The sequence below is a fragment of the Panthera pardus genome, unplaced genomic scaffold (assembly GCF_024362965.1).
Source record: "Panthera pardus isolate Hobbes unplaced genomic scaffold, ASM2436296v1 HiC_scaffold_15, whole genome shotgun sequence".
Classification (NCBI taxonomy): Eukaryota; Metazoa; Chordata; class Mammalia; order Carnivora; family Felidae; genus Panthera; species Panthera pardus.
This window is the reverse complement of record NW_026526710.1, coordinates 87,895,425-87,923,383: the sequence shown is the minus strand read 5'-3', so window position 1 is coordinate 87,923,383 and position 27,959 is coordinate 87,895,425. Positions and strand designations below refer to the sequence as shown.

General features: G+C 52.4%; 1 protein-coding gene across 11 annotated transcripts in view; it reads right to left on the bottom strand.

Moving 5' to 3' along the window:
- Positions 1–27,959, bottom strand: part of ATP9B (ATPase phospholipid transporting 9B (putative)) — a 252,976-nt gene that overhangs the window by 81,940 nt on the left and 143,077 nt on the right. For 9 of the 11 annotated variants that reach the window (XM_053902858.1, XM_053902856.1, XM_053902864.1 and 6 more), the window contains one exon: positions 2,852–3,012. The exons of the other annotated variants lie outside the window; for them this stretch is intronic. In XM_053902858.1, coding sequence (XP_053758833.1) covers positions 2,852–3,012 — 161 coding nt within the window. The remainder of the gene's footprint in view (positions 1–2,851; positions 3,013–27,959) is intronic. 11 annotated transcript variants of the gene reach the window in all.

The following is a 27,959-nucleotide window of genomic DNA, read 5'->3' as shown; positions in this document are numbered from 1 at the left end:
TAAAAAATTTTTTTGATCTATCCTTTATTAAACTGAAAAATATACTTAGTAAATACTAAAATATATTATTATCCCTATTTTATGGAAACTTTGCAAAAGGAAAATAAACTTGGTTGAATCAAATGTAAACACGAATTCCCTAAATCAGTGTCCTGGGCGTACAAATAAAAGTGCATAAAAGTATTATAAACAAATTCTTTAAAACTGCTCACAATATATTCTATTTCATAACTATAATTCATTTCTCCTGCTACTTTGGTAAAAGTCAAAATGTCAAGTTTCTTTGTAGTGTAATTATACTGAAGAAAGAAAAAATATTTTGCTACGATAAAAACATGCACCGTGCCGACTGGATCGCAGCACTCCCATAGAGAAGCGTCCCGGAACAGAGCACAGGGTCCCCAGCAGGCCGGGTGCTGTGCGGCAGAAGCAATCTCGACGTCCGTCACACTCACATCTTAGAACCCATAGAAGCAACACAGAGGAACGATTATTAGCGAAAGCAAAAAAACGCACGAAACGAACAACACGGGAACTGCTGAGAAAAGACGCGTTTGCTCAGTGGAGAGCGGAGGACGAGGCAGCCGACGGAGGAAGGCAGGGGACCGCGCCGGGCGGCTGACACGTGCGGGCCGGCCACGGCGCACCCAGCCTGAGCGGGTGGGGGGGGGCTCCTGCCGGGCAGCGGGGTTCACGCCAGACGGCGGGGCTCCTGCCAGCCACGGGGTTCGCACAGGGCTGGGGGCTCCCGCCGGGGAGTGGGGCCCCCGAGCTCGGAGCCTCCAGCGCGGAGCGCTCCCGGTGCCCAGGGGGCTGTGTGATGTGCTCGGCACGCGGCGCCTTGCTTCCCACGGGGACTCACAGGCTCCCTCACAGGCCCTGCGCGCAAGGAACCCTTCCGTGCAAGCCCCGGATGAGAGGCGGGAAGTCCACGTGGAGGGCCGAGATGCCAGTGCAAAGCAGAGACGACATCAAGGTCCTTGACCCCGGGGGCACCCCAGTCGGGCTAAGTCCGCAGACCAAACCCACAGAAACGGGTGCCCCGCCGACGGGGGTGCGGAGAAAGGGGAGGGGCCTCAGCGCTCCCCTGAGCAAACCAGGGCCCCGGTCACCGCGTCGGGCAGAGCGCTCTGCGTCACGAGTAGCGGCGCGGACGGGCCTAGACGAGAACCACTCGCAGCGGAGGCTCACGGCGTCTGTCGGCTTGCTTTCCCTCGGACCCGTTCTCCCCGCGGCCTCGCTCGGAGGGCACCCTGCGTGCCGAGCGCGGCGCGGGCACTGGCGGGGCGGCGCACACGCAACAACCCGGCCGCTGAGCCGAGTGCTCGCTGCCGGGTCCCGCGAACGTCGGCCCTCGACCGCCCCCAGGCCCCATGTGACACCGGGCGACGCGCACGGTGCAGCTCGGGGCTGGCGGGGCGGGCACTGGGTATGCGGGATGGACAGCCCGGAACGAGCCAGGACCACCACACCTGAGCAGGTCGCTTCCGTACGGCTCTTAGAAGTACCACTTCCCCGGGAGGCTCTGGGGACACACGTGACCTCTCTGTCACCAGAGCCCACTGTGGGCACTCGGTACGTGTCTACGTGGGGACGACGATGCCGCGTGACAGCCGACGGGCCCTGCGCACGCCTGCCGCTCCGAGAGCGGGAAGGGCTCTGTGCCGGGTGGCGCCGTAAGCGTGCGAGGCCCCGGCACACGCCACGCGCTGTGCCAGGCACGGGGCCAAGCGAGGCCCCCCTCTCCCCACGGAGCACGGTGAGCACGCAGAATCAGAAACCGGGCAGGACGGGGCTCCGCGACCGGTGGAGACGCAAGCATTACCGCAGCAGGCGGACGGAACCCCAGGCGGCCTGCGGGCACACGAGGAACCCCTCGGAGGGTTCGCAGAGCGTCCGCACAGCACGGCCGAGGCGGCCCGCGCTGGCGTGTGGTGGAGGGGGGCGGGCGGGCCGGGAAGAAGGGCTGGCCCCGTCAGCTGCGATGCCGAGGCGCCAGGGGTGAGGGTCTACGGCAGCCGGAATTCTGGCCCCGGCAGAAACAGCCGAGAGCACGCGACGGCCCCACTCTCGGGACGTAAGTGACAGAGACATCACCTTTGGACCACCTTTTGGAGAAAGCTGGTCTATAAAGACATGTGCGCCTTCCTCTTCCAAATGCTTACCTCCCCGCGCCCTCTATACTGTTTTACTCTGTTCTGTTACAGAAAATGGTTACTCTAGCTTCATGCTTCACGCACGATTTATCGGGTTTTAATTGCTCACTCACATAAAAATGTTCATTCATGTGTACTATGTATTTTTAAAATACATTTTAAAATGTACTTTGGGGAAATACACATTTACACGGTAAAGATTAGTCTTGAAACTAAATAGACACCTCACAATAACTATTTATATCCCAAGCTTACTGTTAGAAGGGTTGCCGTTTTGAAACACTGTTCGCATTAAAAGACTGTCTTACTCAATACTTTGTCTCACGTGACAGATACATCAGGTGGTTTCTGAAACATAAAGTCAGTGAGGCACACAAATCCAATCCAAGGGCACTGGAAGTAAGTCCACTGGCAGTAAACAAAACCAGTCCGAGAAACATCTCCCAATTCTTCCATATTATATTGTCAACACATTCATGTATGGAAAAGTGTCAGATTTCTAGACTAATCAAAGAATAACAACTCTGCCCCTCCAAGTAGCATCTTCTACGGAATCTCTTCTCAAGATCTATCGGAGTCTTGGCTCCTGTTCAGCTTTGTGTGGACAAACTTCTTTCATACCGAGAAAGATAACTTTCAATAAAATCATACTCAGCGAGACTAGACGTTTGTTTTATCTTAGTTCTCAAACCTACCTTATGGGAATGATGTAGGAAAAGAGGAGGAGGAACCGAAACAGGCTGCGGTACCACGGGCCAACAAATCCTTGTAAGGTTACCATAACAACCGACAGGGCGACTAAAGCCACAAACAGCGCTTTGGTCAGCTGGTTGAGTTCAAGGTCCAACAAACCAACCTGAAAGAAAAGCACAAAATTTAGGCATAACCACGAAGCGTCTAACATTACAAATTTGAATGCACAATAGTGATGACTAAGGCTCCTCTCGTACTGACCTTAACCCTAACGAAATACAAAAAGGTATTAACTTTACTTTTCTCCTGAAAAGCCTCTTCAGAGATTTAAGCAGAATTTCTGAAAAGGAGTCGCGATCCCCAGAGCGTTTGCAGAAGGGTTCCACTGAGAAAACACGACTCCAGGGTAGCCAACCACAAAACACTGAAATCCTTCCCGAGATCGAGGCGTTCCGACAGCCGGCTGTGGTCAGCCGGGACGCGGGATCTCATTCCGACGGAGCGCCCCAGAAAAGGACGGCCTCTGCCAAGCCTCGCTGCCAGGAGCCTGTCTCAACTACGCAGAAAAGCAACAGGGCAGTTGGCCTGAACGGATTCCTTTTTAAATTTACACAGACCCTACACTTTACGTTCTCCCAATAAGGTATCGGGAGTCATTCTGTGGAGTGTGGCCTCGCTGAGCAAAACATGAGGGAGGTCGCGTCCCCGGGAACGAGCTCCTCTCTGGCTGCGTCCCGTGCGGGATCGTGGCAATGGCGAGAAGCGGCGTTCGCTCCTCAACTCAGACGTGCGCAACTGGGATTTCGAGCTCCGGCGGCCTGCACGAAGCTCCCCCCGCGAAGTCACCGGCTTGAAGGACCACAGCGCAGTACAGGGTGTGGGGGGACACAGGGTGGGGTCTCGGGCTTTACAAAAAGGCTTCCGAGCTACAGGGGGAGAAGGGGGGCCGCAGAGCAACTACTTTTCCTCAGGAATCTTAAAGCAGGCTAGTTTGAACGCTGGCGGTATAACCTCGGGAGAATTGAGTGCCGTTTTCTCATCTGTAAAATGAGGTTGCAAAAGCGCCTTCGTCACGAGACTCGGGGCTAGATGAGACGGAGCGCAGCTCCGGGTCCAGGGCGAGCCCTCATGCACATTCTCGTCCTCGTTACCGGCACCGGGAAACCCTTCCCTCTGATCCCTGCTTCCTAACTGTGCGGCCCTCGCTTTGCGCTGGGCGAGCCCTGCTTTCCTCCGCTCTCCGCTGGCGCTCCCCGCCTGCTAACCAGACGAGGTGGACTCCCTGTGGGCCCGGGGAAGCTCCCTGTCACTCCCGGTGACTGTCAGGCCGCAGCTGGCACGTGCTCAGCACACTGCCTGCTCCCGACGCCCGGGATGCCGACAGCAGACTGGGTCTCCATCACGGGAGTTTCCCCGGAATCTGTACCAGTTTTGAGAGAGGGTAATTTAAACAAAAAGAAAGTGACTGCCGTAACTTTGATAAAATATATGGGGTACTGTAATTCTCAAACTAGAGTTTTTAGTTTGAGCTAATTAGTAACTTAGTTTATTTTTGAAAATCCCTAACTGTGGCCAATAAAAGGTTAGCTTTCCCCCCGTCTCATGAATTTAGTTCACATCTGGTTTTGATTAACATTTGCCACACACTTGCAGGAGAACATTAGAACACGTAGTTAGAAAGAAAACACAAAACGTTGTCAGGAAATCCAGTTAAGCGTGGCTACAAAAAAAATTCACTCATTGAATAAATACATGTAAATGTCTCCTGCATTTTACTCCTACCTACAGTGTAAGGTTATGAAAAATGAGTCAACTATGAGACTCTACCTGGAAGAAACAGCCAGTCTAGTAGGAAAACTAAGACGAGCCACCAGCCATACAAAATTACAAGTTTTCCCCTCGAACCCAGTGTGTGTACAGATACTCACCGCCTTTAAGAACAGCCTAGAAACACGGGAACGACACGGACCCAGAAGTAACGACTGACGTCGTTCTAGAGCTTGGGCTCTACCCGCACACCCACCAAGACGCGGCAGGGTCTGTGCCCTGGTTGGCCTGTGACAGGCCCCGCCCCATAGGCTCCACCCCAGAGGCTCACTTTCTGAGAGCCCCGCCCCTCTCGCCGACCCCTGTGGTCCCCGCCCCAGCACCTGCTCCCCGGGCCCCGCCCCCTGCGGCCCCGCCCCTCCCTCTGGCTGACACCTGTGGTCCAGGCCCCCGGGAAGAAAGCCCAAGACCTGTTGGAAGGCGGTCTGGTCTGTTCAGGCACATCCAGCCTCCTAACTAAGGAAGTTCAAAGCAAACCCAGCTGGGCCCCCAGCACTCACTCCGGTTTTCCTGGTTTTCCTGCGGCCACAGGCGGGGGCCCTTCTGCGGCCAGCCTTCCCGTTCTGCACGAGGTGGCCTTCGGGCCAAGGGGCCGCGCGGGACACGGGGTCCACACCCGGCCTCCGCCTGCAGCCGCGCAACACAGCCTCCCCCCGGCCCAGGCGGGGCTGCGGAGGAACCCTGACCAGGTTCTGGAAACTTCCGGTAGGGCTGCCCTGCAAGGGCCGGGCTTCCCCCGAGGGGCAGGCAGCTCAAGACCACGGCTCCTGATTTATCAACCGCACTTAAAAAGCAGCATGACGTGGACAAATATCTCGCCGTTTCCGCCACTCCAACTACTCCATAGTTTATGCTTGAATTATTGAGAAAAATAGGTTTTGGGATTAAAATGAAGAAAAATTAAGCCGAGGAAGTAGAGCATGTTTCAAAGCGCAGCTCCTTCTGCTGTGACAAAGGAGGCCTAAGTGTCAGGCCTCGCTGAGGGTCAGATGAAGTCATTACTCATTCAGTCAGGGAAGGAAGGCTCAATTACCTCAGCCTAAAGATGCTATCAATGAACGCAAAGTGCACATTTTACTCTATTCATCCAAATCCCATTAAAAAGTGAAAGGGATGATTTAATCGGGCCTTCCAGAGTTGGTCTTTTTTTCGTAATAAAATAAAGAATCACTGTCTCGCAAAATGCATAACCACTACCTCCCACTTTCCCTGCACCACAGCAGTGAAAGACTGGAAAAGCTGAGGACAAAAACAGTCAGAAACGAGCACAAAGTTTCCTTTGAAAAAGGCCACATATAGGATGGGAGCTGACGCGGCCCCTGCACACCGACTGGCAGACCCGCCGTGGGCACCAGCAGCTTGGCCGTCCCCCCCTCCCACCCCCCCGCCCCACCCCGCCACCCCGCAGCTCTTCCTGCACCGTCCAGCAGAAAGGACAGCCTCACCGTCGCAAGCCTCCCTGTGTGCGGGGGTAACGACAACCGTCCCCTAACGGGCTGCTCCCTGCATTCTGGCAGGAAGCCTTGAGCTCTGACTTTTCTCCCTGGAAAATCACTGCAGCCGAGCTCTAGCGAACAGTACGGTCAGAATTTTCCTGTGTCAGTGCTAACACAACACAGGGCAAAGAAAAGATGTATTTCAACAATTAGCTTCTTATGGGTACACTTTTAGCTACTAGCCAGTATCTCTATACTCATTTCTCTAAAACAGACTTAAAAGTTTCTTCAACTCACCTAAAATGCAATCTGGACTCTGAAAAACTATTCAGTATAAAAACTAGTTAAGTTGTAAACTTACAGCTTTTACAAAGAAGACCGTGGCTTCAGTTTTGATGTGAATCTCTTCCCTCTTTAGAAAATTTCTGGAAACACCTGAGCCAAATGCCTTTTGCTATAACTGCAAAACCTTTCAACTCATAAAATATGTTATTAATCCCTCGAAGTAATTTTGACTGTATAAGAAAAGGTAAATTAAGTACACTAGCAAGCAATTTTCAACATTTATTGTAATTTCCTATATTAGTAAAGCAAATTTTCTTCTACTTGTCATAATATTTGTTTTATTTGAAACAACTGTGATAACAAAATTAAATACGCTACTGGAAATTTTAATCTCCAAGGGAAAATTTGTGCATAATGTCTAAGACACCACAATGGTTCTGCAAAGGGGCTGTTCTAGGATAATGAACACAATAATTGCCTGTATAATCTAAAATGCTACTAATGGCAACGATCACAAATCCATTTAGCTCCTCTTTAATTTATGTACCAAGTTTTAAATAGCTAATGGTTCTCAGTAAAATAATGGTTTATACCAACAATAAAGGGTAAATACGGTATTCTTCCGCTTAATCAAGAAAAGATCAGTCAGGTTTTCTTAAATGGGCGCGTGGACGAACGAGAACCCGCCTCATCTCTGGGACACGGTGCCGTCCCGTCCGTCCCAAAGTAAAACCCCGCAGTGGGGCCCTCAGTCCCTAAGACGTCGGTGCACACCCCAAACTGGAACAGAGGTCTCGTGTTCTGACTTGGCTAAGAGGCAAAATGAAAGGCGCCAGTGCCACGGCGCACGACCGCAGGGTGTCACCCCCAGATCGGCAGGACGTGAACCTCGACACACCTTTACCAGTCTTCTAAAGCTCACATTTAACTCGTCACAGAGAAGTGTTTCAGAATAGCAAAACAGGAGGACGTGAAATATCAAAAAGCTAATTTAAACTCTTGCAAAACGCGAAATATTATTTTAATTGTCCGATGTTATCGCTGCACATGTGTCATATTTTGAAAGGCAGAAAAGCCTCCGATCTAACAGCCCGAGAGTCAATTCACTCAAGACGACTCTACGCAGGCAGAAGTACGGCTTTGCACGGGAAAGATTACCCACAGGGAAACACAACGCGAGCAGCGCCGTTCGCCGTTTAACAGCCAAATTACTCTCGGATCAGCCCATCAAGTTCCTCCTCACTCAGAGTCTGGAGTCTGACTACTAAACTGATAGCAGGGCTGCACCGTAACCCAACTGAAATCCCTGTACGAAGCACATTCCTTTTAAATATCTTTGAAGCAAATCAGCCCTCCACTTCCCACTTTTAGTAGAATCCTAAGAAACAAGGAAAAGATGGGTAACTTTCGGACCTTCATCGGTACCACCGAGATATGCATTTCAGATAACGGAAACTCATCCACTAAATCTAACTCCCAAACCTTATAGCAGTAACGCTTTCCATTTTGGAGTTTACATTAAAAGCGTTAGTTTTTAAGAAGTGGTGCTATTTAGCCTTTTGCTCTTTTTCTCCAGTCTGCTTATTTACTCACCTTTGCACACCGACTCCTGAGTGGCAGGTGTCGGCCGCGCTGGGCAGACGCGTCTGAACGACCGCAGCTTGCGCCTCAGCGATCTGCGAAATACGCAGTGTGCCCGCGAGCCGCGTTAGTCTGCTGGCTCAGTAATCCGTGCTGTGGAAACTCCCTAAATAAGCATCCGTACGACGATTCTTAACGCTGCAATACAGCCCCTTGATTTTTAAAAACCGAAGTGTGTATTTACACAACAAACGTTTTAAAGTCTATTGCGTGACAGTGTTTCATATCCTACATTTTTACCTACCAACAAATTCCGCCTGACCCTTCTACACTCAGCAGTTAAGGTGTTTTTTTTTTCCCTTGCTTACTATATAGTTATGACAGGGATGTTTTTCCTTGAATGTTTAACGTTTACAAAGAAAATAAGGTTGTTCTATTTTTCACACAAACAAAACAAAGTACTGATGTGAGGATCAGCTACTCAGCAAGCAGTGAAGCCGTGCCCGTGTCGACGTGGGAGACGTCGAGAGACAGGGGATTCGAGGCACGACCTAAGCCTGGCATGCACAAACTCGGGACGACCACAGTGTGTCAGAGCACTTGTCGGCCGGCCTACAGTGAGCACGTTGTTAAAGCTGAAATTATTCCTAAAATCCTTGCAGATCGTCTGAGAAATTTCACTACTGGCTTTAGCATTTCCTATATGGCACGTGTCCACTCGACAGGGTACTTTTTATAATTGACAAAAATGCCACAACACAGCACCCCGTCTACGAACATATGTACACACACGTGCACACATCTCAGACTCGTTTCTGCAAAATGCAGGCTTACTTTATGTTCATGCAGGACAATCTGGTCCTGGCCGGTATCATCAGCTTCCTCTGTCATATTGGAACCTTGATTCGGGTATAACCAATTTATCAGGAGCCATCAAATTTAAATCAAGACAGTGCCTTAAAAATAAGTGGCAAGCTAAATGTTTAATTTTTAAGGTAATAAATTATTTCAAAATACTCTCTTACGTACAATCTGTGACACATCAAAGACAAACAAAAATGAGTATGTGTAAACATGCAAAAAGAGTCTGGAAACTACTTGGAAATTTAATTTGCACTCGATGTACACAAGTTACATTAAAATCCAGGGCTGAATATTAAGAAACCCCGTAAGTTTCTAATGTACCATACTCCTCATTTTATTTTACAATGGTCCACAGAATTTATTTGAAGAGTGGGGACATAAGAAGACTAAAATGTACAAACCACTGCCATCCCAACGCTACACTGAATACTATTCGTGTGCACTGCTGTCTTATTTCCTGTTCGTATTTCATTGCAGGGGGCGGGGGGGGGGGGGGGGGGGGGGGGGGGGCGGGCGGCAAAATGTACGGCACTCTGTAGTTTAGCCAGCAGAGGGCGCTCAAGTTTGATGCTTATTTTTTCTGAATCCTGAAAGCCTTTTTTTTTTAATGCAGAAACTCAATCTCTAATTCAACCAATTCAGTATATTTAATATGTTGTTGCTTTATAAAAATAGTTACTTTAAACATCTATTTTTGCCATGCAGAATTCACGACATAATTTACAGACTTCACCATGCTGGACTGCAGGGGAATTTCCTGAATAAAAATATACTGTCATATAAGGGATCATTTTTAAAGCCCTGACATCCAAAATACTGCAGGTGACTAGCACAGTACCAGAGCGCTAAGGCCTCTGAATATGCAGGTGTGTAAACAAAACTGACACACGAAACAACAGCCAACGGCTGACATTAATGGTCTCAAGACGCTGCACCCTCATTTTCGTCTTAACCAAGTAGGAAGCTATCAATTTTACATGGTTTTGCCAAGACCACTCACCAATTTAAAATAATTACTTCAATAACCTAAGTTATCCACTGACACCAGAAACCTCAACGTTCAATATCATTCGTGTAAGTGAAATTCGAGCTCAGGCATTTGGATTTCAATATAATTAAAGAAGCAGTTGATTTGGGTCATTTTATATTTAACAGATATTTTACAAATAGCATTAACTTAGTCTCAAATGCTTACTATCTAAAAACACAATAGCCGTGAGTTTAGGGTCTCCTAATGCTCTGACCGTGTTTAAACAACAAAGCCCGGGGGCGCCTGGGTGGCTCAGTCGGTTGAGCCTCCGACTTCAGCTCCGGTCGCGATCTCACAGATCCTGACTTCAAGCCCTGCGTCGGGCTCTCTGCTGACAGCTCGGAGCCTGAAGCCTGCTTCGGATTCTGTCTCCCTCTCTCTGCCCCTTCCCCACTCGTGCTCTGTCTCTATCTCTCAAAAATGAATAAACGTTAAAAAAAAATTTTTTTTTTTTTTTAATAAACAACAAAGCCCAGAGGGCCGCGGCCAGAGTAGATCGGGCCCGCGGTCACCAGTACAAGGGACACCCAGCATGCCCAGGGACACGGGCTGTGGCCTGCATCTTCCAACACTTTAAAGACCTGACGCTCTTGGGAGTTCTTTGTTCCCTAGCAACATGAGAACCAGATTTTTCTAATAATAACTCTAATGGTACTTAAATTTTTCAAGAAAGGCTTTTATTAGAGTCTTAAAAGTTGAACAGACATGGCAGGAAAGGGAAGACCACTGATTCGGGAGAGCGGCCGACAGGGAGGCAAGCCCCTGCCTCAGGCCCCAGCCTGGCCCCCAGTGGGCACAGGAGAGACGGCGGCCGGCTGCTCAGTCGGGAGCGCGTGCGTGTGCGGGGCCCCTTGAGTGTGTCAGGTCCTCTATTTTAAACACCGTGTCTGTGGATTTCAGAAATGCCCTGGAAATACACTCTTATTCACTCAGAGATCACTGACAAAATGGTGTATCGACTGGAAAATGCTGCATTACTGAGCCATTACCGAACTCTAGTCGAGTCTCGGCCCTGCTTACTACTTGCTGAGGGGACCGTCAAGCACACCGCCACGCTTCTCACGCTACCGCGTCCTGAAATCCCCGAGCGCAAGGACGGCTTCCCTTCGGGGAAGAGCTGAAAGAAGTCTATGCGGTACCTTTCTGATATCCAGAAAATGAGGTGTTGCAGGAATTATTCCTGTGAGTGGCTTGGGATCGCTGGACCACAGGTAACAGGGCAAAGCTGGACGCGGAGGAGGGCACAGGCCAGAGCACCCCTCCTCCAGCGCGGCGAGGCCCTGCAATCCACAGGAGGCGCGAGGCGGGCCGGGGGAAGGCACCTGCCGGGGGCTTCACCCTGAGACCTGTTGGTCCTTCCCCTCCCCTCCCCTCCCTTTTCTTTCCTTTGTTTAAAACATTGCATGGAATGGGGGCTAGGGGGCACCACCTTTCCACCTGCTTATTTTCCTTATACAACTTTGAACAAAGAAACGGTTACATTTTTATTAGTAAATAAGGTCATTAATTGGTAACGAAATCTTTATTTCCAATTCTAGGTCCTCTTTCGTAAGTCGTCACGATGCAGAAGAGTCTCCATAATAAAGTCAGAAACCTGCTCGGAGATCAACTTTAAGCCGCTACGTGTAAGCTCTTGCTTTGGCGCTCGGCGAGCACGTGCATACGACGCTCTGCGCGGGAGGGAGGGCGTTGACGCTAGTTCAGTGTCCCGCAGAACAGTGACTCCAGGGGTCTGGCTTCCTTAGGGACTTCAGTCGAAGCTGCTAGTTGCCAGCAGCACGTCGTGGGATGCAGGGGACGACACCTAGCAGGAAACCCCAGTGGCAGAGTCCCGTTTAGCTTCCCGTCTGGCCCTCTGCAGGCCACCATGCCCCCCGGTGCTGCCAGCCGCCACGTCCCAAGAAGGCCACAATGGCGTCCGGTCCCGCGTCACTGTCTCCCTCGTGGTTCTCAGTTTATCGTGTCAATATGTCGGCACTTACGGACCATTTAAGGTCTCTACCCCCATCTCCACACATCCAGCAACTGTCATTACATAAACCACTCAATAGTGCTTTTAAATCAAGGGTCATTAGCTGACTTGACAAGATCTGGGACTGCAGTATTTACTGGAATCAACCAGGACCACTGTGTCACTGCGCTCACGGAGTCCCTGGCGATGCGAGGCCAGCCCCCATCTGCAACCGAGGGCAGCACCCGCGAGACCCGTAGCACACCGGGGAACAGAGCTTGAAACATCTCGGAATGACACGGCCCCGCACACGGGGACCAGTTCTGTCCATGTTCTGTGACCACCCCCCCCCCAACGTCAATGTCAGCAGCTACTGACCCACAGTGAGTGGCAGGTGACCACGCAGAATGGCGTGGACACACTGGTGGACAGTGGCCACCGGTCTAGCTCTGAGTCAGTCCATGGCTCTCATGACTTACATGCCTCTGGATTTTCAAGAAAAATGGAATTTAGCAGATTTGCTGAAAACTGCGTATGACAAACTTGAGGCGGTTAAAGACTTTCCACCTCGCTTTACCTCTTTTATTATCAAAACTGTCCGTGTGAGAAGAGTTATTAGTGGTATCTTGGCAAGATGTAACACTATTTTAAATCTAACATTTTTGTGTTCCTTCATATCTTCAAAGACATTTTATGAACCATTTCATACTTAATGGCTTGTAAGCAATCCCAGGAGTTAGGAATTGTGTGAAAAGTTGCCCAGATTGACAGATAAAGTGAAAAGGTCTGTATTAATTTCCAAATAAAGAAATGCATGGCGTGGTATCTCGCGATGATTACACTCCAAAGTACCAATTAGAACGCATCAGAAACTAGAGCAAGTTGACACTCTACAATAAAGCAAATAATTTCCAGTTGGAGGGGCAGAAAATGTTAATATGCAATGTTCAAGCCTACAAGAATCTTTGTAAAAGGAAGTAGCTAATAAGGTTTAATGATGCATGTCAGGAAGCCACAGTATGTAGGGAAACACAGCTGGCTTCATTTTGTAAACTATTTGATATACACATCTTTCTGGTTCGCGATGATCAGCTGTGCCAGTGCCGCAGGGGACAGTTCAGCCCGAGTCAGGGCACTCTTCTCCTCCTCTGAACTACAAGTGAAAGACACTAACATAGGACAGTGCTGCAGGCTGGGGCCCTGACCGCACTGTATCCGCTCACGAGAGAGGAGTAAAGAAGTCTTCCGTGAAGTGTCGCGGAAGCAACCTTACCCGCCTGAAGAGCTACTAAGAGCTAGAACCGTGACAACAAACCATAACGCAGACGAAACACTCGGATTTAGCGAATTACTTACCTTCCCAAGACGGACACCATCATTCGTACCTTGCTACTGAAATACCAATGATCTGAAAACCGGCTCCACGGAGAAACCCCACAGCACAGGCCCACGCAGCCCTCCCGGGGGAACACGTGTGAGTGTGGAGGACTCCAGTCCAAAAGGCAACACGCGTCCTGCTCACACGCACTCGGCTCTGGGGCACTGGGACGTGCAGGGGACAGCGATCGGTAGCAGACGACAGAAGCGCGCGGCACTTGTACCCGATGGCAGCTGAGGGTCACGGGAAGCCAGCGAAGCTTCCACAGGAAACCCCGTGTCAGGCAACCATCAAACGGAAAAGCTCTCAGACACAAATGAACGATTCAGCCACCAGAAGACAACTCCTAGGTCACAACACTAATATCAGAACGCTGTGAAAGCGCTCGGAGCCGCTTATTCGAAACGTCATGACACACATTAGCTGCTAAAACAAACGTGCCACATGACAACGGAAAAGCAGTAAAATTCTACTAATCAGGGAACTGTCTTACTTATGTTCCATACTCAACAGGTTCCGGCTCCGGGTGACGGCTGGGAACAGCCACTGTGCCAAGAGTCTGCACTGCAGGTTCCCCGGCACCCGTGGCGGTGGGGGTCACAGCTCCCGGCGATCTGAGAAGAGTCTCAGAGTCTCGAAGACGGTCTGTCAAGCCTGCGTGCTCGAAAATAAAGTCTTATGACGGCGCAGCCAGGCCGGAAGCGAGGAGACGAGGGACACCGTGCCGCCCGGTGGGGACGTCCCCACCAGGAGCTAGCTCCGTGCTGGAGTCCATCAGTCCACGTTCTCTGTGAAAGAAGATGCGGGCAGAAATGCTCCACGCAGACAAAAGTCAAATGCGTAAGTAACTGATTTACTGTAAACAAGATTAGCCACACCGGTAACTAAAACGGTTTCATTTTGGGTTGAAACTGTTCACCTAATTTCCGGCTTCTCACGACCGTAGCAACTTCCGAGCCAACAGTCTTCACCAAGTGCTTTGGCATGACTTCGTCGTCCGTCCTCGGAACCCCATCCCAGGCCAGTACGCACGGCTGACGCCCCAGGAGCTGCGGCCGGGGACCTGGCCGGACCCAGGTCAGACCCAGGCCAGTGGCCCAGGCCTCCTGGGCCTGCAGACGTGCGCTAGAGAGGATCTCGTTTTCATCCCCACAATCAGATCTTCGGTTTGCACTTCTCATTAACGACACACACTTGCATTGGGTTCACGAAACGAAGGCTGGTCAAACCCCGCTTATCAAAATGTTCTCTTTACTATTTCTTATTCGGATGTGGTAAAACTTGCGTAACCGGCAACAAGTACTTAGGGAAAAGAACAGACTAAATAAAACGAATGTTGTAACCAAAACGACTACGAAACAGTCATCAAAGGCAGGTCCTTCATCCAGCCAAGTGATCAGAAGCACACCTTCGCCACCTACCCTGCTCCATGCCTTCCTACCAGAGGGGCCTCCCCCTGCGCTCTAAGTGGGTCCGGCTGACAACATCCTGTCCTCGGCACAGCTGGGGGACACGGGGCCGTGAGCAGGGACGGTGTGTGTGGAACCCGGAGGCTCTGGGTTGGGCAGGAGGGCATCCTTGGAGAGCCAGGGGCAGGGGACACGGTGCACACAAGTGCCCTTGCTCACCTGTGCAGCAAGCGGGCCTGACGGACTCTCTCCGGGCCCCAGACGCTCGGAAAGGCAATGTACATCCCCGCGTCTTTCCGTATCCCTCAGAGCTTTATACTTAATTGGCAATTAACTGTCCTCAGGAGACAATGCTCTCAAGAAAACGGCAAGGTTAGAAACGCATCCCTCCTAAAGGATAATCATATAACTTACATGAAAAGCATCGCAAGCGAGAGAAGAAGCTGCCGTGAATTGCCTGAAGCAAGCGGTGGTCATCAGATTTCCTTTAAACAATGACACACTGCAGGTAAGCTCATTTTTCTTCAATTTCCTTTCAAACTAAGTATGACATGATGGTAGGAGATGGCACCATAATGACTAGAATTTAAACGAATTAATTCTCACCCGACTATTTTCAGTACCTATAATACGCGGAAGCACACCGCTTCCTCCCATCTGCCTGTCACTGCGACAATAGACTCAAGCAAGCTTCAGCGTGCGTGTCCTCCCAGAGCTCAGGGGCCCACGCTGGGCCCACGCTCTATCCTGGGGCTCGGCTCGAGAAGAGCCCGTGCGCACGTGTGGGTGCATGCGCCACATCTGTGTGAAGTGCAGGGATTTAATGTGGCCTGTTTGGAAACTCCCGGTCCGATTTTCGTCTCGAGATGCAGAACCAGAGCCTGACTGTGGGCGGCGGGCACTCGGGCAGAGCTGGCACCTCTCTGGGAGGGTGTCCGTCAGCCAGTCTAGCACCACGTGACCACAAACCTTCCCACGTGGCTTTCTGAAGCTCCTACAAGGCGCGACACATCTGCGCCCAAGGGGTCTGTGCCTGAAAGCCCCCTTCGCCTCCGAGCCATCTGCACGGGCGGTTCAGGGCAGGCTCAGCAGGCGGCCTGGCGGGGACGCCCTCCCTGGACCTGCCCTGCCCAGGCCACGGCGGGAGCAGGAGAACTGCTCATTCTTGTTCTTCCTCAGGTGACAAAATTGCATGTACTTATCTATCCTCTGATCGGATTTTTACCTTTACTTTTTATTCCCCCACCTATGTTCCAATCCAAGCCAAAACGAGGCTACAGGATAGCTGACTTGGCTGTTGAGCTGCCCCCCATCTCACAACCAGAGGGGCACGGGAGCGCTGGCCCCTTAGCCACTGGGCACATACTCACCATCTCAGCATGGGAGGCAGAGGAAGGAAGCCGAATTTCAAGTCGATCAAACCTGCTGCCCACCCACGTCCATAGCTCGTGAGAGCAGAAGGGTGGCCCAGGGCTGGCCGGGAGGGTCGGGGGCGGGCTGCGCCCACAACAAACCGGGGAGCTGACCCCGGCCCCCCCAACTCCGTGAGTAGACGCGGCTGGGGGGAAAAGTCCGGATGCGGCCGAGCACCTCCAAAGCGACCACCCCTCCCTCCCAAGGTCGGGATGGTACGGAGCCAGAACAACAAGGGCGGGACGGGCCTGGTCAAGGGCACGCTGCACTCTGGCTCCAGCACAGCAGCCCGCAGGGCTGCCAAACGGGAGGCACGCTGTCTCCGCACCCACATGTCAGGCACCCAAGGTCAGCCTCCCTCACACCCGCGCCACGGCAGCCCCGTGGCCCCACAGGATTAGTAGACCTGAGCGGGCAGCGGTGGAGAGGGCTATCGGCGGCCAGACAGGGTAGTTCTTACTTGTTTAAGTTTATTTATTTTGAGAGAGACAGAGCAAGTGGGGTAGGGGCAGAGAGAGAGGGGGGACAGAGGATCCGAGGCAGGCTCTGCACTGTCAGCACAGAACCCGATGCCGGGCTCCAACTCATGAGCCGTGAGCTCATGACCTGAGCCGAAGTCAGTGGCTTGACCGAGCCACCCAGGTGCCCCTAGACAGGGTAACTTTTGACATGGCAGTGCTCGACATCTGATTGGGGACGTATCGTTAAAATGCAAAGTATGCATTTAATATTTTTTAATGGGAAGCCAATTTGGGAATAAAAAGTTCACTGCAATTACACTTTTATAGAGCAGTAAACAGAAAATGAAATTCTTATTTTATCTTTTTTTTTTTTTTTAACATTTATTTATTTTTGAGACAGAGAGAGACAGAGCATGAACGGGGGAGGGGCAGAGAGAGAGGGAGACACAGAATCGGAAGCAGGCTCCAGGCTCCGAGCCATCAGCCCAGAGCCTGATGCGGGGCTCGAACTCACGGACCGCGAGATCATGACCTGCTGAAGTCGGACGCTCAACCGACTGAGCCGCCCAGGCGCCCCAGAAAATGAAATTCTAAGAAGGTAACAACTGAAACAGCATCAACAAAGTCTACATACATACTTACAAGTAAATTGAACAAGAGGTGTACAAAACTCTACAAAGAAAAATCCTAAGACATTATCGAGGAACTTAAATAACACCTGAATGAACGTGGGATACACAGCATGTGTCAAAGTTCTCTGAAGATTAGAAGCAATCCGAGCCAAAGCCCCTGCAGTAACTGAAGATCATTAGCACAGAAGCTGATGAACATGAACAGAGCCATCGGGAGAAGAGGGTCCGGACGCACACCCACCGCACACAGATGTGCACCCACACCTGCGGCACCGGGGAAAGGACAGGCCGTCAAGACGGTTATGGGTCTGCTTCCTCACACCAGACACGAGAATAACTCGAAACGCACGAAAGACCTAAATGTAAGACGGGAGCCGTCAAAATCCTCGAGGAGAAAATAGGCAACCACCTCTCTGACCTCGGCCGCAGCAACTTCTTACCTGACACGTCCACGGAGGCAAGGGAAACAAAGCCAAAAATGAACTATTGGGACCTCATCAAGACAAAAAGCTTCTGCACAGCGAAGGAAACCATCAGCAAAACTAAAAGGCAACCGCCGGAATGGAGAAGATACATGCAAGCGACATATCAGACGAAGGGTTAGTATCCAAAATCTATAAAGAATTTATCAAACTCAACACCCAAAAATACAAATAATCCAGTGAAGAAATGGGCAAAAGACATGAATAGACACTCTCCAAAGAAGAGCTTCAGGTGGCCAACCAACACACGAAAAAATGCTCATCATCATCATCATCATCATCATCCTCCTCAGGGAAATACAAATCAAAACCACGATGCGATATCACGTCACACCGTCAGAGTGGCTAAATTAACAACTCAGGCAACGACACATGTTGGCGAGGATTCGGAGAAAGAGAATCTCTTCTGCACTGTTGGTGGCAATGCAAGCTGGTGCAGCCACTCTGGAGAAGAGCGTGGAGGTTCCTCAAAAAACTAAAAATAGAACCACCCTACTATCCACCAATTGCACTACTAGGAATTTATCCAAAGGATACAGGAAGCACTGAGTCAAAGAGGCATATGCACCCTAATGTTTACAGCAGTGCTAGCGACCATAGCTAAAGTATGGAAAGAGCCCAAATGTCCAGACACATGAATGAATAAAGAAGATGTGGTCTGTATACAATGGGAGTACTACTCAGCAATCAGAAAGAATGAAATCTTGCCATATGCAACAACATGGATGGAACTAGAGTGTGCCAGGCTAAGCAAAACAAATCAGTCAGAGAACCACAAATACCACATGATGTCACTCATATGTGGAACTTAAGAAACACAACAGATGAACACAGGAAAAGGGAAGACAAAATAAGGCAAAAACAGAGAGGGATGCAAACCGTAAGACTCTTAAATGCAGAGAACACACTGAGGGTTGATGAAGGCAGGTGGGTGGGGGATGGGCTAGAGGGGTGACGGGCACGAAGGAGGGCACTTGTTGGGACGAGCACCGGTGTAATATGTGAGTGAGAAATCACTAAATTCTGTTCCTGAAATAATTATTACATTATATGTTAACTAACTTTGAATTTACATTTTTAAAGAAGTAAAATATGTCAATAAATAAAACTTGACATCTAAGGAAAAAAACAAAAGGTTACGGGTCCACTGAATGTCCACGTGGGAAAACCGCAAACTGTCCCGTCCCCACGCACACCAAAGAGAAAAACCCAGTTTCACAGTCAAGAGATGTGACAGAGGTAAGAAGATAAGGGAATATCTTTGGGACCTGGGGCAGAGGGAGACCTCACACCAGGAAGACAAGAGGGCCAGCTGGATCGGTAGAGAACCGCTATTCCGCAAGACTCCAGGAACTCGAGGGTGGGGGGGGGGGTCCCACGCCCCAGCGGCCACCTGCTCAGCAGGAGACGGGAAGGACTAACGGCCCAGGGGACAAACAGCTAAAAGACACACACGGGTGCTTCTCACACCAACATGCCCGGGGCCGCCAGGAAGCTCAGGAAGGGAGCTGAGCCTCATCAGTCCTCGGGGAATGAGGACAAAGAACAGAGGAAGCGTCCCCACATATCCCTACAACGCTCCCAGCGGGGAGCGGGAAAAGCAGGCGATGAGGGCGGGCACCAGGTCACGGCGGAACCGGGGCTCCCGGCACCGGGACAGACGAAAAGCGTGTCTCGACCCGGAGACTGGGATCACGCGAAGCGACCGTGAACACATCGTGCGGCCAGGCCCCCCACCCGGGGAAGCACGCCTGGGCGCACGCCGACACACGCACGCCGACGTCTGCCCGCAGAACCACCGGGAACAGCGAAACGCTGGCGGGGCCCGAAGGTTCCCTCCCTCGACTGCAGACGACGCACCACGCGCTCGCGGGTCCCACCGGGGACGCGGGGCACCGACGCGGCACACGGCAGCAGCCGCGGCCGGCCTCACACACGCAGAGCTCTGCGCCCGATGAGCCAGGCTCAACACAACACGCTTCCCGAAACCGCGCTGTGCGAACGGGAGAGCGAGAGGAGTCGTGCCGCCGAGGGCAGGACGGTGGCTCTGCGCGGGGAGGAAAGAGCGAGGCAGGGAAGCTCCCGGAGCGCCCTTCCCTGCCCAGGTGCCGGACGGGGGAGGTGGCTCGCCGACCCGCACGCCTCAGGTTTGTGCGCTCTGGTGCACGCGTGGCAACGGAAGGTAAGAGTTACAACGGGGGTAACGCAGACGCAATGCCACTCTGTCCTTGAACCCGATGCAAGGACTGACGGAAACCTTCACCGCGGAAGCCTCCGCCGCTCCACGGCACAAGACCGAGTGCTAGGAGCGAGGCGTGTGGCGGGCGACCGCCTCGGGGGGCGACGAGGCGCAAAACTGGATCTAACGCCTCAGAAGACGCTAACGGGGAGCACCTCTGGAAGCTCAGAGAAGGAGCCGGCATACAACGGACGCGACCATCTAAGGCAGCACAGGGGCGCCACAGACGTCCCGCCACGGCGACCCACGCTTCCACGCGTGACCGCAAACCGCACGCCACCCGCCGCACTCCCGAGCCACACGGCATGCACGCGGCGGCACGTGGGCGCACGCTCGCCTCCCTGCTCGCGCCGTCCGGCAGCGTGACTGGGAAGGCGGGTGGGGGCAAGGGGGGTCTCCCTCTCTCCGGTTTCCCAACCGGGTGGTCGTGTTCAATCTACCGGTTCCTCCTCCCTCCCAGGTTCTGGAAGACTCTGGCTAATCCTTCAGCTGTCCTTTTCCTCCTGGGCTGGCCCCCTCCTCCGGCCTGCGCGACGGCGAGGGGACCCCCGTTCCCGGCGGTGTGGGAGGTGGACGGGGGGGTGGCCTGCCCCTTTCCAGGCCGGTGCTCCGACTTCCTCCGGCTTCCGTCAAGATGCTCCCTGCCTTTGGGCCGCCACGGTCTGAGCGTCACACGAGTGGGTCCCGCCTTTCCTGGCATTCACCGGGCTCGGTGTTCCTCGAGCGTCCTGGACCCGCGGCTGGCGTCTGCCACGAGTTATAGGGAACGCTCAGCGTTACTGCTTCAGCTGCCTGTCTGTCCTCTCTGCGGCCGGTGTCCCCGCTAGGGGTGTGTTGCATTGCTCAGAGTGTCCTCACTCCTCGGGGGGCTCCGCTCCAGGCTTCTGGGTCCCCCTTCCCGTTCCTTTTTCTTTCTGCTTCTCGTTCGGGAGGTCTCTCTGCACGTGTCTTTGGGCGGAGCCTCCCCTGGGCCGTGTCCAGCCTACGAGAAGCTCACCACCGACGATCTTCGTTTCTGTTACAGTGATTTTGATTTCCACCCCCTCCTCTTGGTCCTGAGTGTCCACCTCCCTGAAGGCAGCGTCCACATCTGCTTACCTCGGTCGCATCTCTTGACCTGTGAATCTGGGTTTTCCGTTTGATGTGGGTGGGGACGGGACAGTTTGCGGTTTTCCCATGTGGACATTCAGTGGACCCGTAACTTTTTTTTTTCCTTAGATGTCAAGTTTATTTATTGACTTAATTTACTTCTTTAAAAACTTAAATTCAAAGTTAGTTAACTCTCACACAACATCTACTTTTCCTATCAGAGCACTTAACGTGTTGACCACGGACCTTCACGTTGCCAGTCTAACTCCAAACACGGGGTCACACGGGGGCCACACAGGGGCCCGGCCCTGCGGCTTGCTTCGTTTCGTCAGACTTTGTCCCTACCTGGCAGCGTGTCTTACGAGGTTTGTTTCAAGCCGGACATGACGCACCACGTAATAGGAACTGACGTGAACAGCTTTTAGCATGAGGTTTCCTATGAATCGGGCAGGACCTCCGGCATCCACCTCTCCGTCTCCCACCGACCTGGGCTTCCTGAGTGCGGCTTTCTCACTGGGGACGCACTACGGCTGCACCAGCCACCCGCTGGCGTGCGCGTACAGCGTGGGACAGGAGGAGTATTCTAGAATTCCGTAACTAACTCAGGTTTTAATGGATCTGTCACCTTCACAAGTGGGGGGCTGAGTGGGAGAGATGCCCTCCCCGGGTGGCACAAGGCCAGACAGGCTTTTCACGGTCTACGAGTAAGACACTTGCCGTTGTCCCCTCCCTGCCTTGCAGAGCAGGTGGTGTTCTGCAGGTAAAAGCCCACGAAAGTGAGCCCCCAAGACGGCAGCACCCAGGCCCCAGCCTAGGTGCACAGCCATCCTCCAGAATCTGTCACAATGAGCACTTAATTGTTCCTCCCAGTTTCCGGCTCCAGCTCAGCACATCTCAGCCTGTGTCTCCAGATTTCGGGGGACAGTCACCGGTTTTGTGGGCTCAGCTCCTTTCCACTCAAGGGCCAGGAGTGTGGGTTTCCCGGGCTGATGCTGGAGGGCACAGTGTGCTCCCCGCTTCCAGCAGGATGGAGGGGCAGTGACGAGGCCCCAGGGATGCCAGAACCACAGCTGGGAGAAACCAAATTTCCGGTCACCCCAAGAAGAGCAGTCTCCAGGCAGGAACAAGCTGTTTCCGAGCCACTGGCCACGTTGGGGACTGTTCCTACACATTAGCTCACTCTGAGTAACCTGCCATAAAACCCTGTCAGCAAGCCCCAACATCCGGATCCCTGCTTCTGAGGACTCCTTGCTGGAGAAAGTCACACAGCAATTTAAGACAATCCTTCTAGAAACGCAGGCTCCAGCCTCTACTAGGGCCTCAGCAACACGGATCCATCTCGCCAATGCCTTGTACGGCTTGCTCTCCAGCCTTCTCCACTCCAAATCCCCGAGGTTTCTCTCAAGGCCAGAGGCCTCTCCCCTGACTTAACTTCCTTTTCTGTTACGTTTATTTGAGAAAAAGCATGCATCAGCACAGAGACCGACGCGGGGCTCAATCCCACGGGTCACGAGATCACGACCTGAGTGGACATCAAGTCTGACACTCAACGGACTGAGCCACCCGGCTGGCCTCACTCTGACAGACAAGCACATGTCCTGCTTCATCCAGAACACGGAGCTGAGTGGCTTCTACACCCCGCTGGATGAATCTGCACCCACGCACTTCCTCCTGTCCTCTCTCCTGCCTCGTGAAACAGGAGGTCCCCCCATCCGGTTCAAGCACACCCGCCGCTTTGCTGAAGGCCTTCCCGCTTCCTTTGGGATGTGCTTCTGCCGACCTGGTCTCTCTGGAATCGTCCACCTCTTCCCTGCTACTGGCGTGGCTGGAAACATGCTTCCATGGAAACGTGGCCACACTTTTTCTGCCCTAGAAACAACAGCCAGTCCCAGAAAACCCGTCAGGCCATCCGCTCCCCCCCCCTCTCCTTACCTCCCTCCATCTGACTTCCACCTTCACCTTCTAGAGGTCCCCAAAGCCGCCCCAACAGTCAGATGCGCGTCTATTTTCTAGTTAGCCGCATTTGATACTGGTGATCATCCCCTCTGGCTCGAAACTCTTCTCTGATTCAACTCATAGCTCCGCCCCTTTTTGTGGCTTCTATTCCTCTGACCTATACCCTAAACTCTTAGAGGAGCACAGATCACGTCCTTTGCCCAAGCCTACTCAGTTTCCGTGAGTACAGTATCTGTCCCCACGATAGCTCTACCATGACCAGGAGATACAGGACCATATCTAATCACACCTAGAATTCTCTACCTCCGAGTATGCCAACGTTCGGGAAGTTTAGAGTGGTAGGTACCATTTTTACAGGAGGTAGGCAGGGATGTGCAAAGCATACCTGTATTTTCCTAAAACAAGTTCCTAGATATTCAATCTAGCAGAATATAATCTGGTCACATCCTACAATTAGCAATCAGTATTTCAGATTTAAATTAAATTTCATTCTGGCCTTGGCCATTCTGTTTCCGCGCCCCTACCTACCTCTAAGTTCCAGGATGGGCTGAGGGGGCTCAGTAGCAGTCTGAGGACGGGGAGGCCACACTCCGCCCACTATCCGCAAGGTAGCGGCCCTGGGTGCTGGATCCCGGGGCCGGTGGTCGGCACCATGGCAGCCGTTCTCCCGGTCTTCTCCCCGGTATGCACCCTCCTGGGGGCATGGAAACCTCCGGCACTGTCCTGCGTGACTGTGAAGCCCGCAGTACTCGTGGGAGGGGCTCACATGCAGAGGACCGGGGACCAGGCTGTCTCCGGCTTGCACAGCTCCGCTGGCGGGGGCGGGGGGGGGGGGGGGGGGGAGGGGGTCTGGGAGGCAGCAACGCCACATCCACACCTGTCTTTCGTGTCCTGTCCCGTCGAGGGCAGGCTAAGACATCGCGGGGATGCCCACGCTGGACGGTTTGCTTGTGTCACCTCTCTTTTGTACCGCCCACAAATAAACTCTACCTGGGTTCCCTGAAGACCCGACTTCTTAAATCTCAAAGCACACAGTTCTTTCAAATCAAGAGTCTCAGTTCTCAAGACCATTACGTTTGTTTGTTTGTTTGTTTTAAATCTACTTAGAAACTCAAAAGCTGAGCACTAGGCTATGTATTTTTTGCTTCACGTTGATATTTTACAAATTCTAGTTCTCGTGTGTCTGGTGGCAGAAAGTGGCCCGGGTTCCTTCTCCTGCACGTCGCTGTCCAGTTTTCCCAGCGCCACTTGCCGACGCGACTGTCTTTTTTCACCGGATTTCTTTCCCGCTCTGTTGGAGATGCGTTGGCCACACGCGTGGGGGTCCGTTTCTGGTCCTCTATTCTGTTCGTGGACCTACTTTTGAGCAGTTATGAAGTGTCGGAGACGTGCTGTACATGAAGTGCACGACGTCACCTCCTCACTCTCGTGCCGTCCAGCCGGCTGCGTCCAGCAGTCTGGCGTGCGTCTCCCCTCGCTCTGGCACAGCCTTGCGCACAGCTGCACAACAACCCACCGCACCCACACACACGTCCGCCCCTCAGCTCGTTCCGCCCTGGGTCGGGGGTGTGGGTCAAGCCCTCCTCGGCGGCACAGAGGGCCCTGGGTGACCCAGCCCTTGAGCGTGTCTTCAAGGACAACTCTTGCCGCCCCTTCCTTACACACACACCAGCAGCACCCCGTCGCTCCTGGTCCGGGACCGGGGCACGTCCCCGACCTTGTAGCCCCCTCCTAGGGTCCGACCCCTCCGGGCCCCACCTCCCTCACAACCCCGGGTCGGTTAGGGTCCGTCTTCGGTGCTCCCACACACCCGACGACGGGCAAGACTGTAACGGCCAGGTCTGTTAACGTGTGTCCCACTGGGCGGGCGACACGCTCCTTGAGGGAAGGGGGTCTGTGACCCCATGTACTTCCTTCCCTCCAGAAGCACCTGTTGTACAAAACAAGTGTTCGCCAATGACGAAGGAGCAAGTTACCAGCCCTCCAGGCAGTTCTCAGCAGAGCCGGGAGGCACTAAATACAGACTGAGCATTTATGCTCACTTTCTCAGTATGAAACGTGTAAGGTGAATTGGTAGCAAACAGTTATAAGCAGAAGCAACTTCGTATTAATCAATGACAGCAGCCAAGAGCTCCGACCTGCACCCAACGACCAAACTAACAGAGATTCAGAGCCGGCAACGAGCAGGCGTGGGCCGGGCCCCCCCTCCCCACACACCAGGGTGACAGGAGCCGAAGGCCTCCCACCTCACCACAGAAGCCAGTACTGCAACGCTAGCAAAACAACACTTTTAGACTTCGTGAACTACTGAGATTCTCTTTAAGGGGAAATGATGGAGTTGCTCTTCATTCACTCTTAAAACCTGCATGCGGACTGTCCCTCCAGAGCACGGTGAGTGGCACTTGGAAAACAGACCCAGGCCCTGCGTACCCTCCCCCACCCCCCGTCCAACGTATTGAGTCAGTGTCAAAACAGAGATGGAACACTCACAACCTGGCACGTTACACGTCCTTAAAACGATTCGAAACGTGTATTAAATGAAACTGTGCGATGACACAGATACTTTAAGATGTGCAAGAACCCATTTACTTATTGACTGGTGTTAATTAGCAACCCTAAATATCGTTGCAATCGTTATGGTTCTTCATGCAGACAGTCAAGGTTTAAGAATAGATCTCGAGTAAGAATTCGGGACTAATTAAGGAACGTGAGGGAACTTTTCAATCTGATATTCTTCTAGAATCCGGAGTGCACTCTTTGGTAACCTGACCTGACTGCCAACGAGGCTGAGAGTGCGCTCTCCCGGAGTCAAGCTGCTGCAAAGCCATCTGCATTTATCTGAAGGACAGAACCAATGCATCATCTCAGCCCGGAATTACAACTTGGAAGTAGTCATTTTTCTTTATATTGTTTGGAATTAAAAACATATTAAAAGGGTCCATTATGAAAATTCTGTTTTCTGTGTTGTGGGTTTCAGACCATGTCTGTGTCTTAAGGCTATGAATTGTAATAAAAACACAAATTATTGACTTTAACTTAGGAAAATTGTCGCTCGCATGACTAAATACCCAACCCAAACACAATAAATCCCTCTCTAAATCGTGTCACATGCAGCCCGCTCGTCCCCACAGGTTAATGGACTTTATGTAGCAATGTGACCTTCGTCTCCTTCTCTGCTTCTCAACGGCACGTGGTTTGTGTCCCGCAGCCACGCGGCCCGGCCGCAAGCACTCCCGCGGGGAAGACAAGTTGCGGGCGTGCGGCTGCACCCACACCAACAGCCAGGTCAACAGGAATCCTCTCTGGCTGGAAGACCTAACTTTGGGCTCCAGGCCTAGTTTCCCGAATCTGTTCATTAACTTTGAAGTCACTTAATTTGGAATATTAAAAAACAAAACCAAAAAAACAAAACTATCCTTAATGTCAACACAGCAACTCCTACCTCAAGTAAGTCGTTACTTATCGAGGGTTTACTATTTGTAAAGTATAGGGGAAGAGAAGATAAACGTATCCACGATGCATTCCCTCTTTCGACTGTAATCTCTTTCAGGACACCGTTATCACTTCGAATCCCAAGCAGTAACAGAGGCAAAAGGCGATTCGCATTCAGTCCGGTTTACTGGATTCTGGAGTGGCAGACGGAGAAAGGGGAGGGACGTGGTTTCGGCAGCGTCTCTGCCCAGGGTCCGGGGACCGCTGTTCAGCAGGAGCGGGGGTGGGGGTCGGGCTCCACGTGAACAATCAGGCCTCGCGCCCGTGCCTGCCCAGGGCTTTCCGTGGATAGAGGGAGGCCCCACAGCAAGAACACCTGTTAGGCGGACACTGGAGACTGTGACCACGGAGACGGCAAAACTAAAAACACTGCTCACCAGAGAAGCGTCACAGTCAGTCTCAGAGGGTGAGCATTTCCTCTTACGTCGATCAAAGACAAACACTATCCTGTACTCACCTACAGGCTCTCGGGATGATGCTCTCAGTGTTTACTACCTCTTCTGTCGGTTCTCTCAACAACTGACTCATCTGTTTGCTCCATCAGGATGCACTGAACATCTAACACGCTATGCGCTTGGGCTGAGGTCCAGAAAACGAATAAGCAATGACTTTAGCCCCCAAGAAATGAAATAAAAGTGAAAAAAAAAACACTGGAGAATAATTAATGTGTCCCCGCCCTTTCGAAACACAACACGCATGAATGTGCCTGAGCAGAGTGGTCCAGTCCCCCACGAGGGCACAGGCCCAGGTGGGGGGCTGGGGCCAAGCCCATGGAGGAAGGACACAGGCAAGGATGGGCTGGCCCAGATATGCTGGAGTTCAACAGGAGGAAAGGGGTGCAGCCGGCAAGTGTGGGCACTGGTCACGTAAGTAAATGCATCGAGGTAGCCACAACCACATTCTCACGCTCAGGGAAAGGAGTTCCGACACGGAAGGAGAAAACTAGAAGAAACCCTATGGACCTGAACTGAAGCAGGAAGTGTGTCTGAACTCAGGGTAATCGACATACGTACATAAAAACGGGCTTCGTGGTGTGTGGATGTGCCCACATCCGTCCATCTATCCAGCCACCCACCCATCTTCCCGTCCACGCGTCCATCCACCTGTCCGTCCATCCATCTGTCCGTCCGTCTCCTTACTCTGCCCGATGCCTGGGCCTGGGTACGGCGCGTCTCGACAGCCATGAGCACACCCAGCTCCGGACCCTGACTTCCAACTCCCATTCTCTGCTGACTGCACCCGGGACGGGCCGAAGAAGCTACAAGGTGAATCTGGAACGTCTCTTTGCGGCAGAGAACACAAACAGTGTATCTCAAGGGACAGCTTTACGATAACGGGGCAGACACGGGGCTGAAGGCGCTCGGGTATATGCGCCACTCAGGGACGGAACAGATAACGATCCCGGAACGGGCACGAAAGACAGAGTCGGGTGCGAAGCGCAGGGTCTGGGGCCCAGCGCCATCAGGGCCGTGCACTCACCTGCAGCCGCTCCCCTGCCCGGGCACCTGCCACAGCGCTTCTGCTACCCAGCTGGGCAGCCCCACTCTCTATCACACGTGTGCACACGCCCCCCACAAATGCTCCA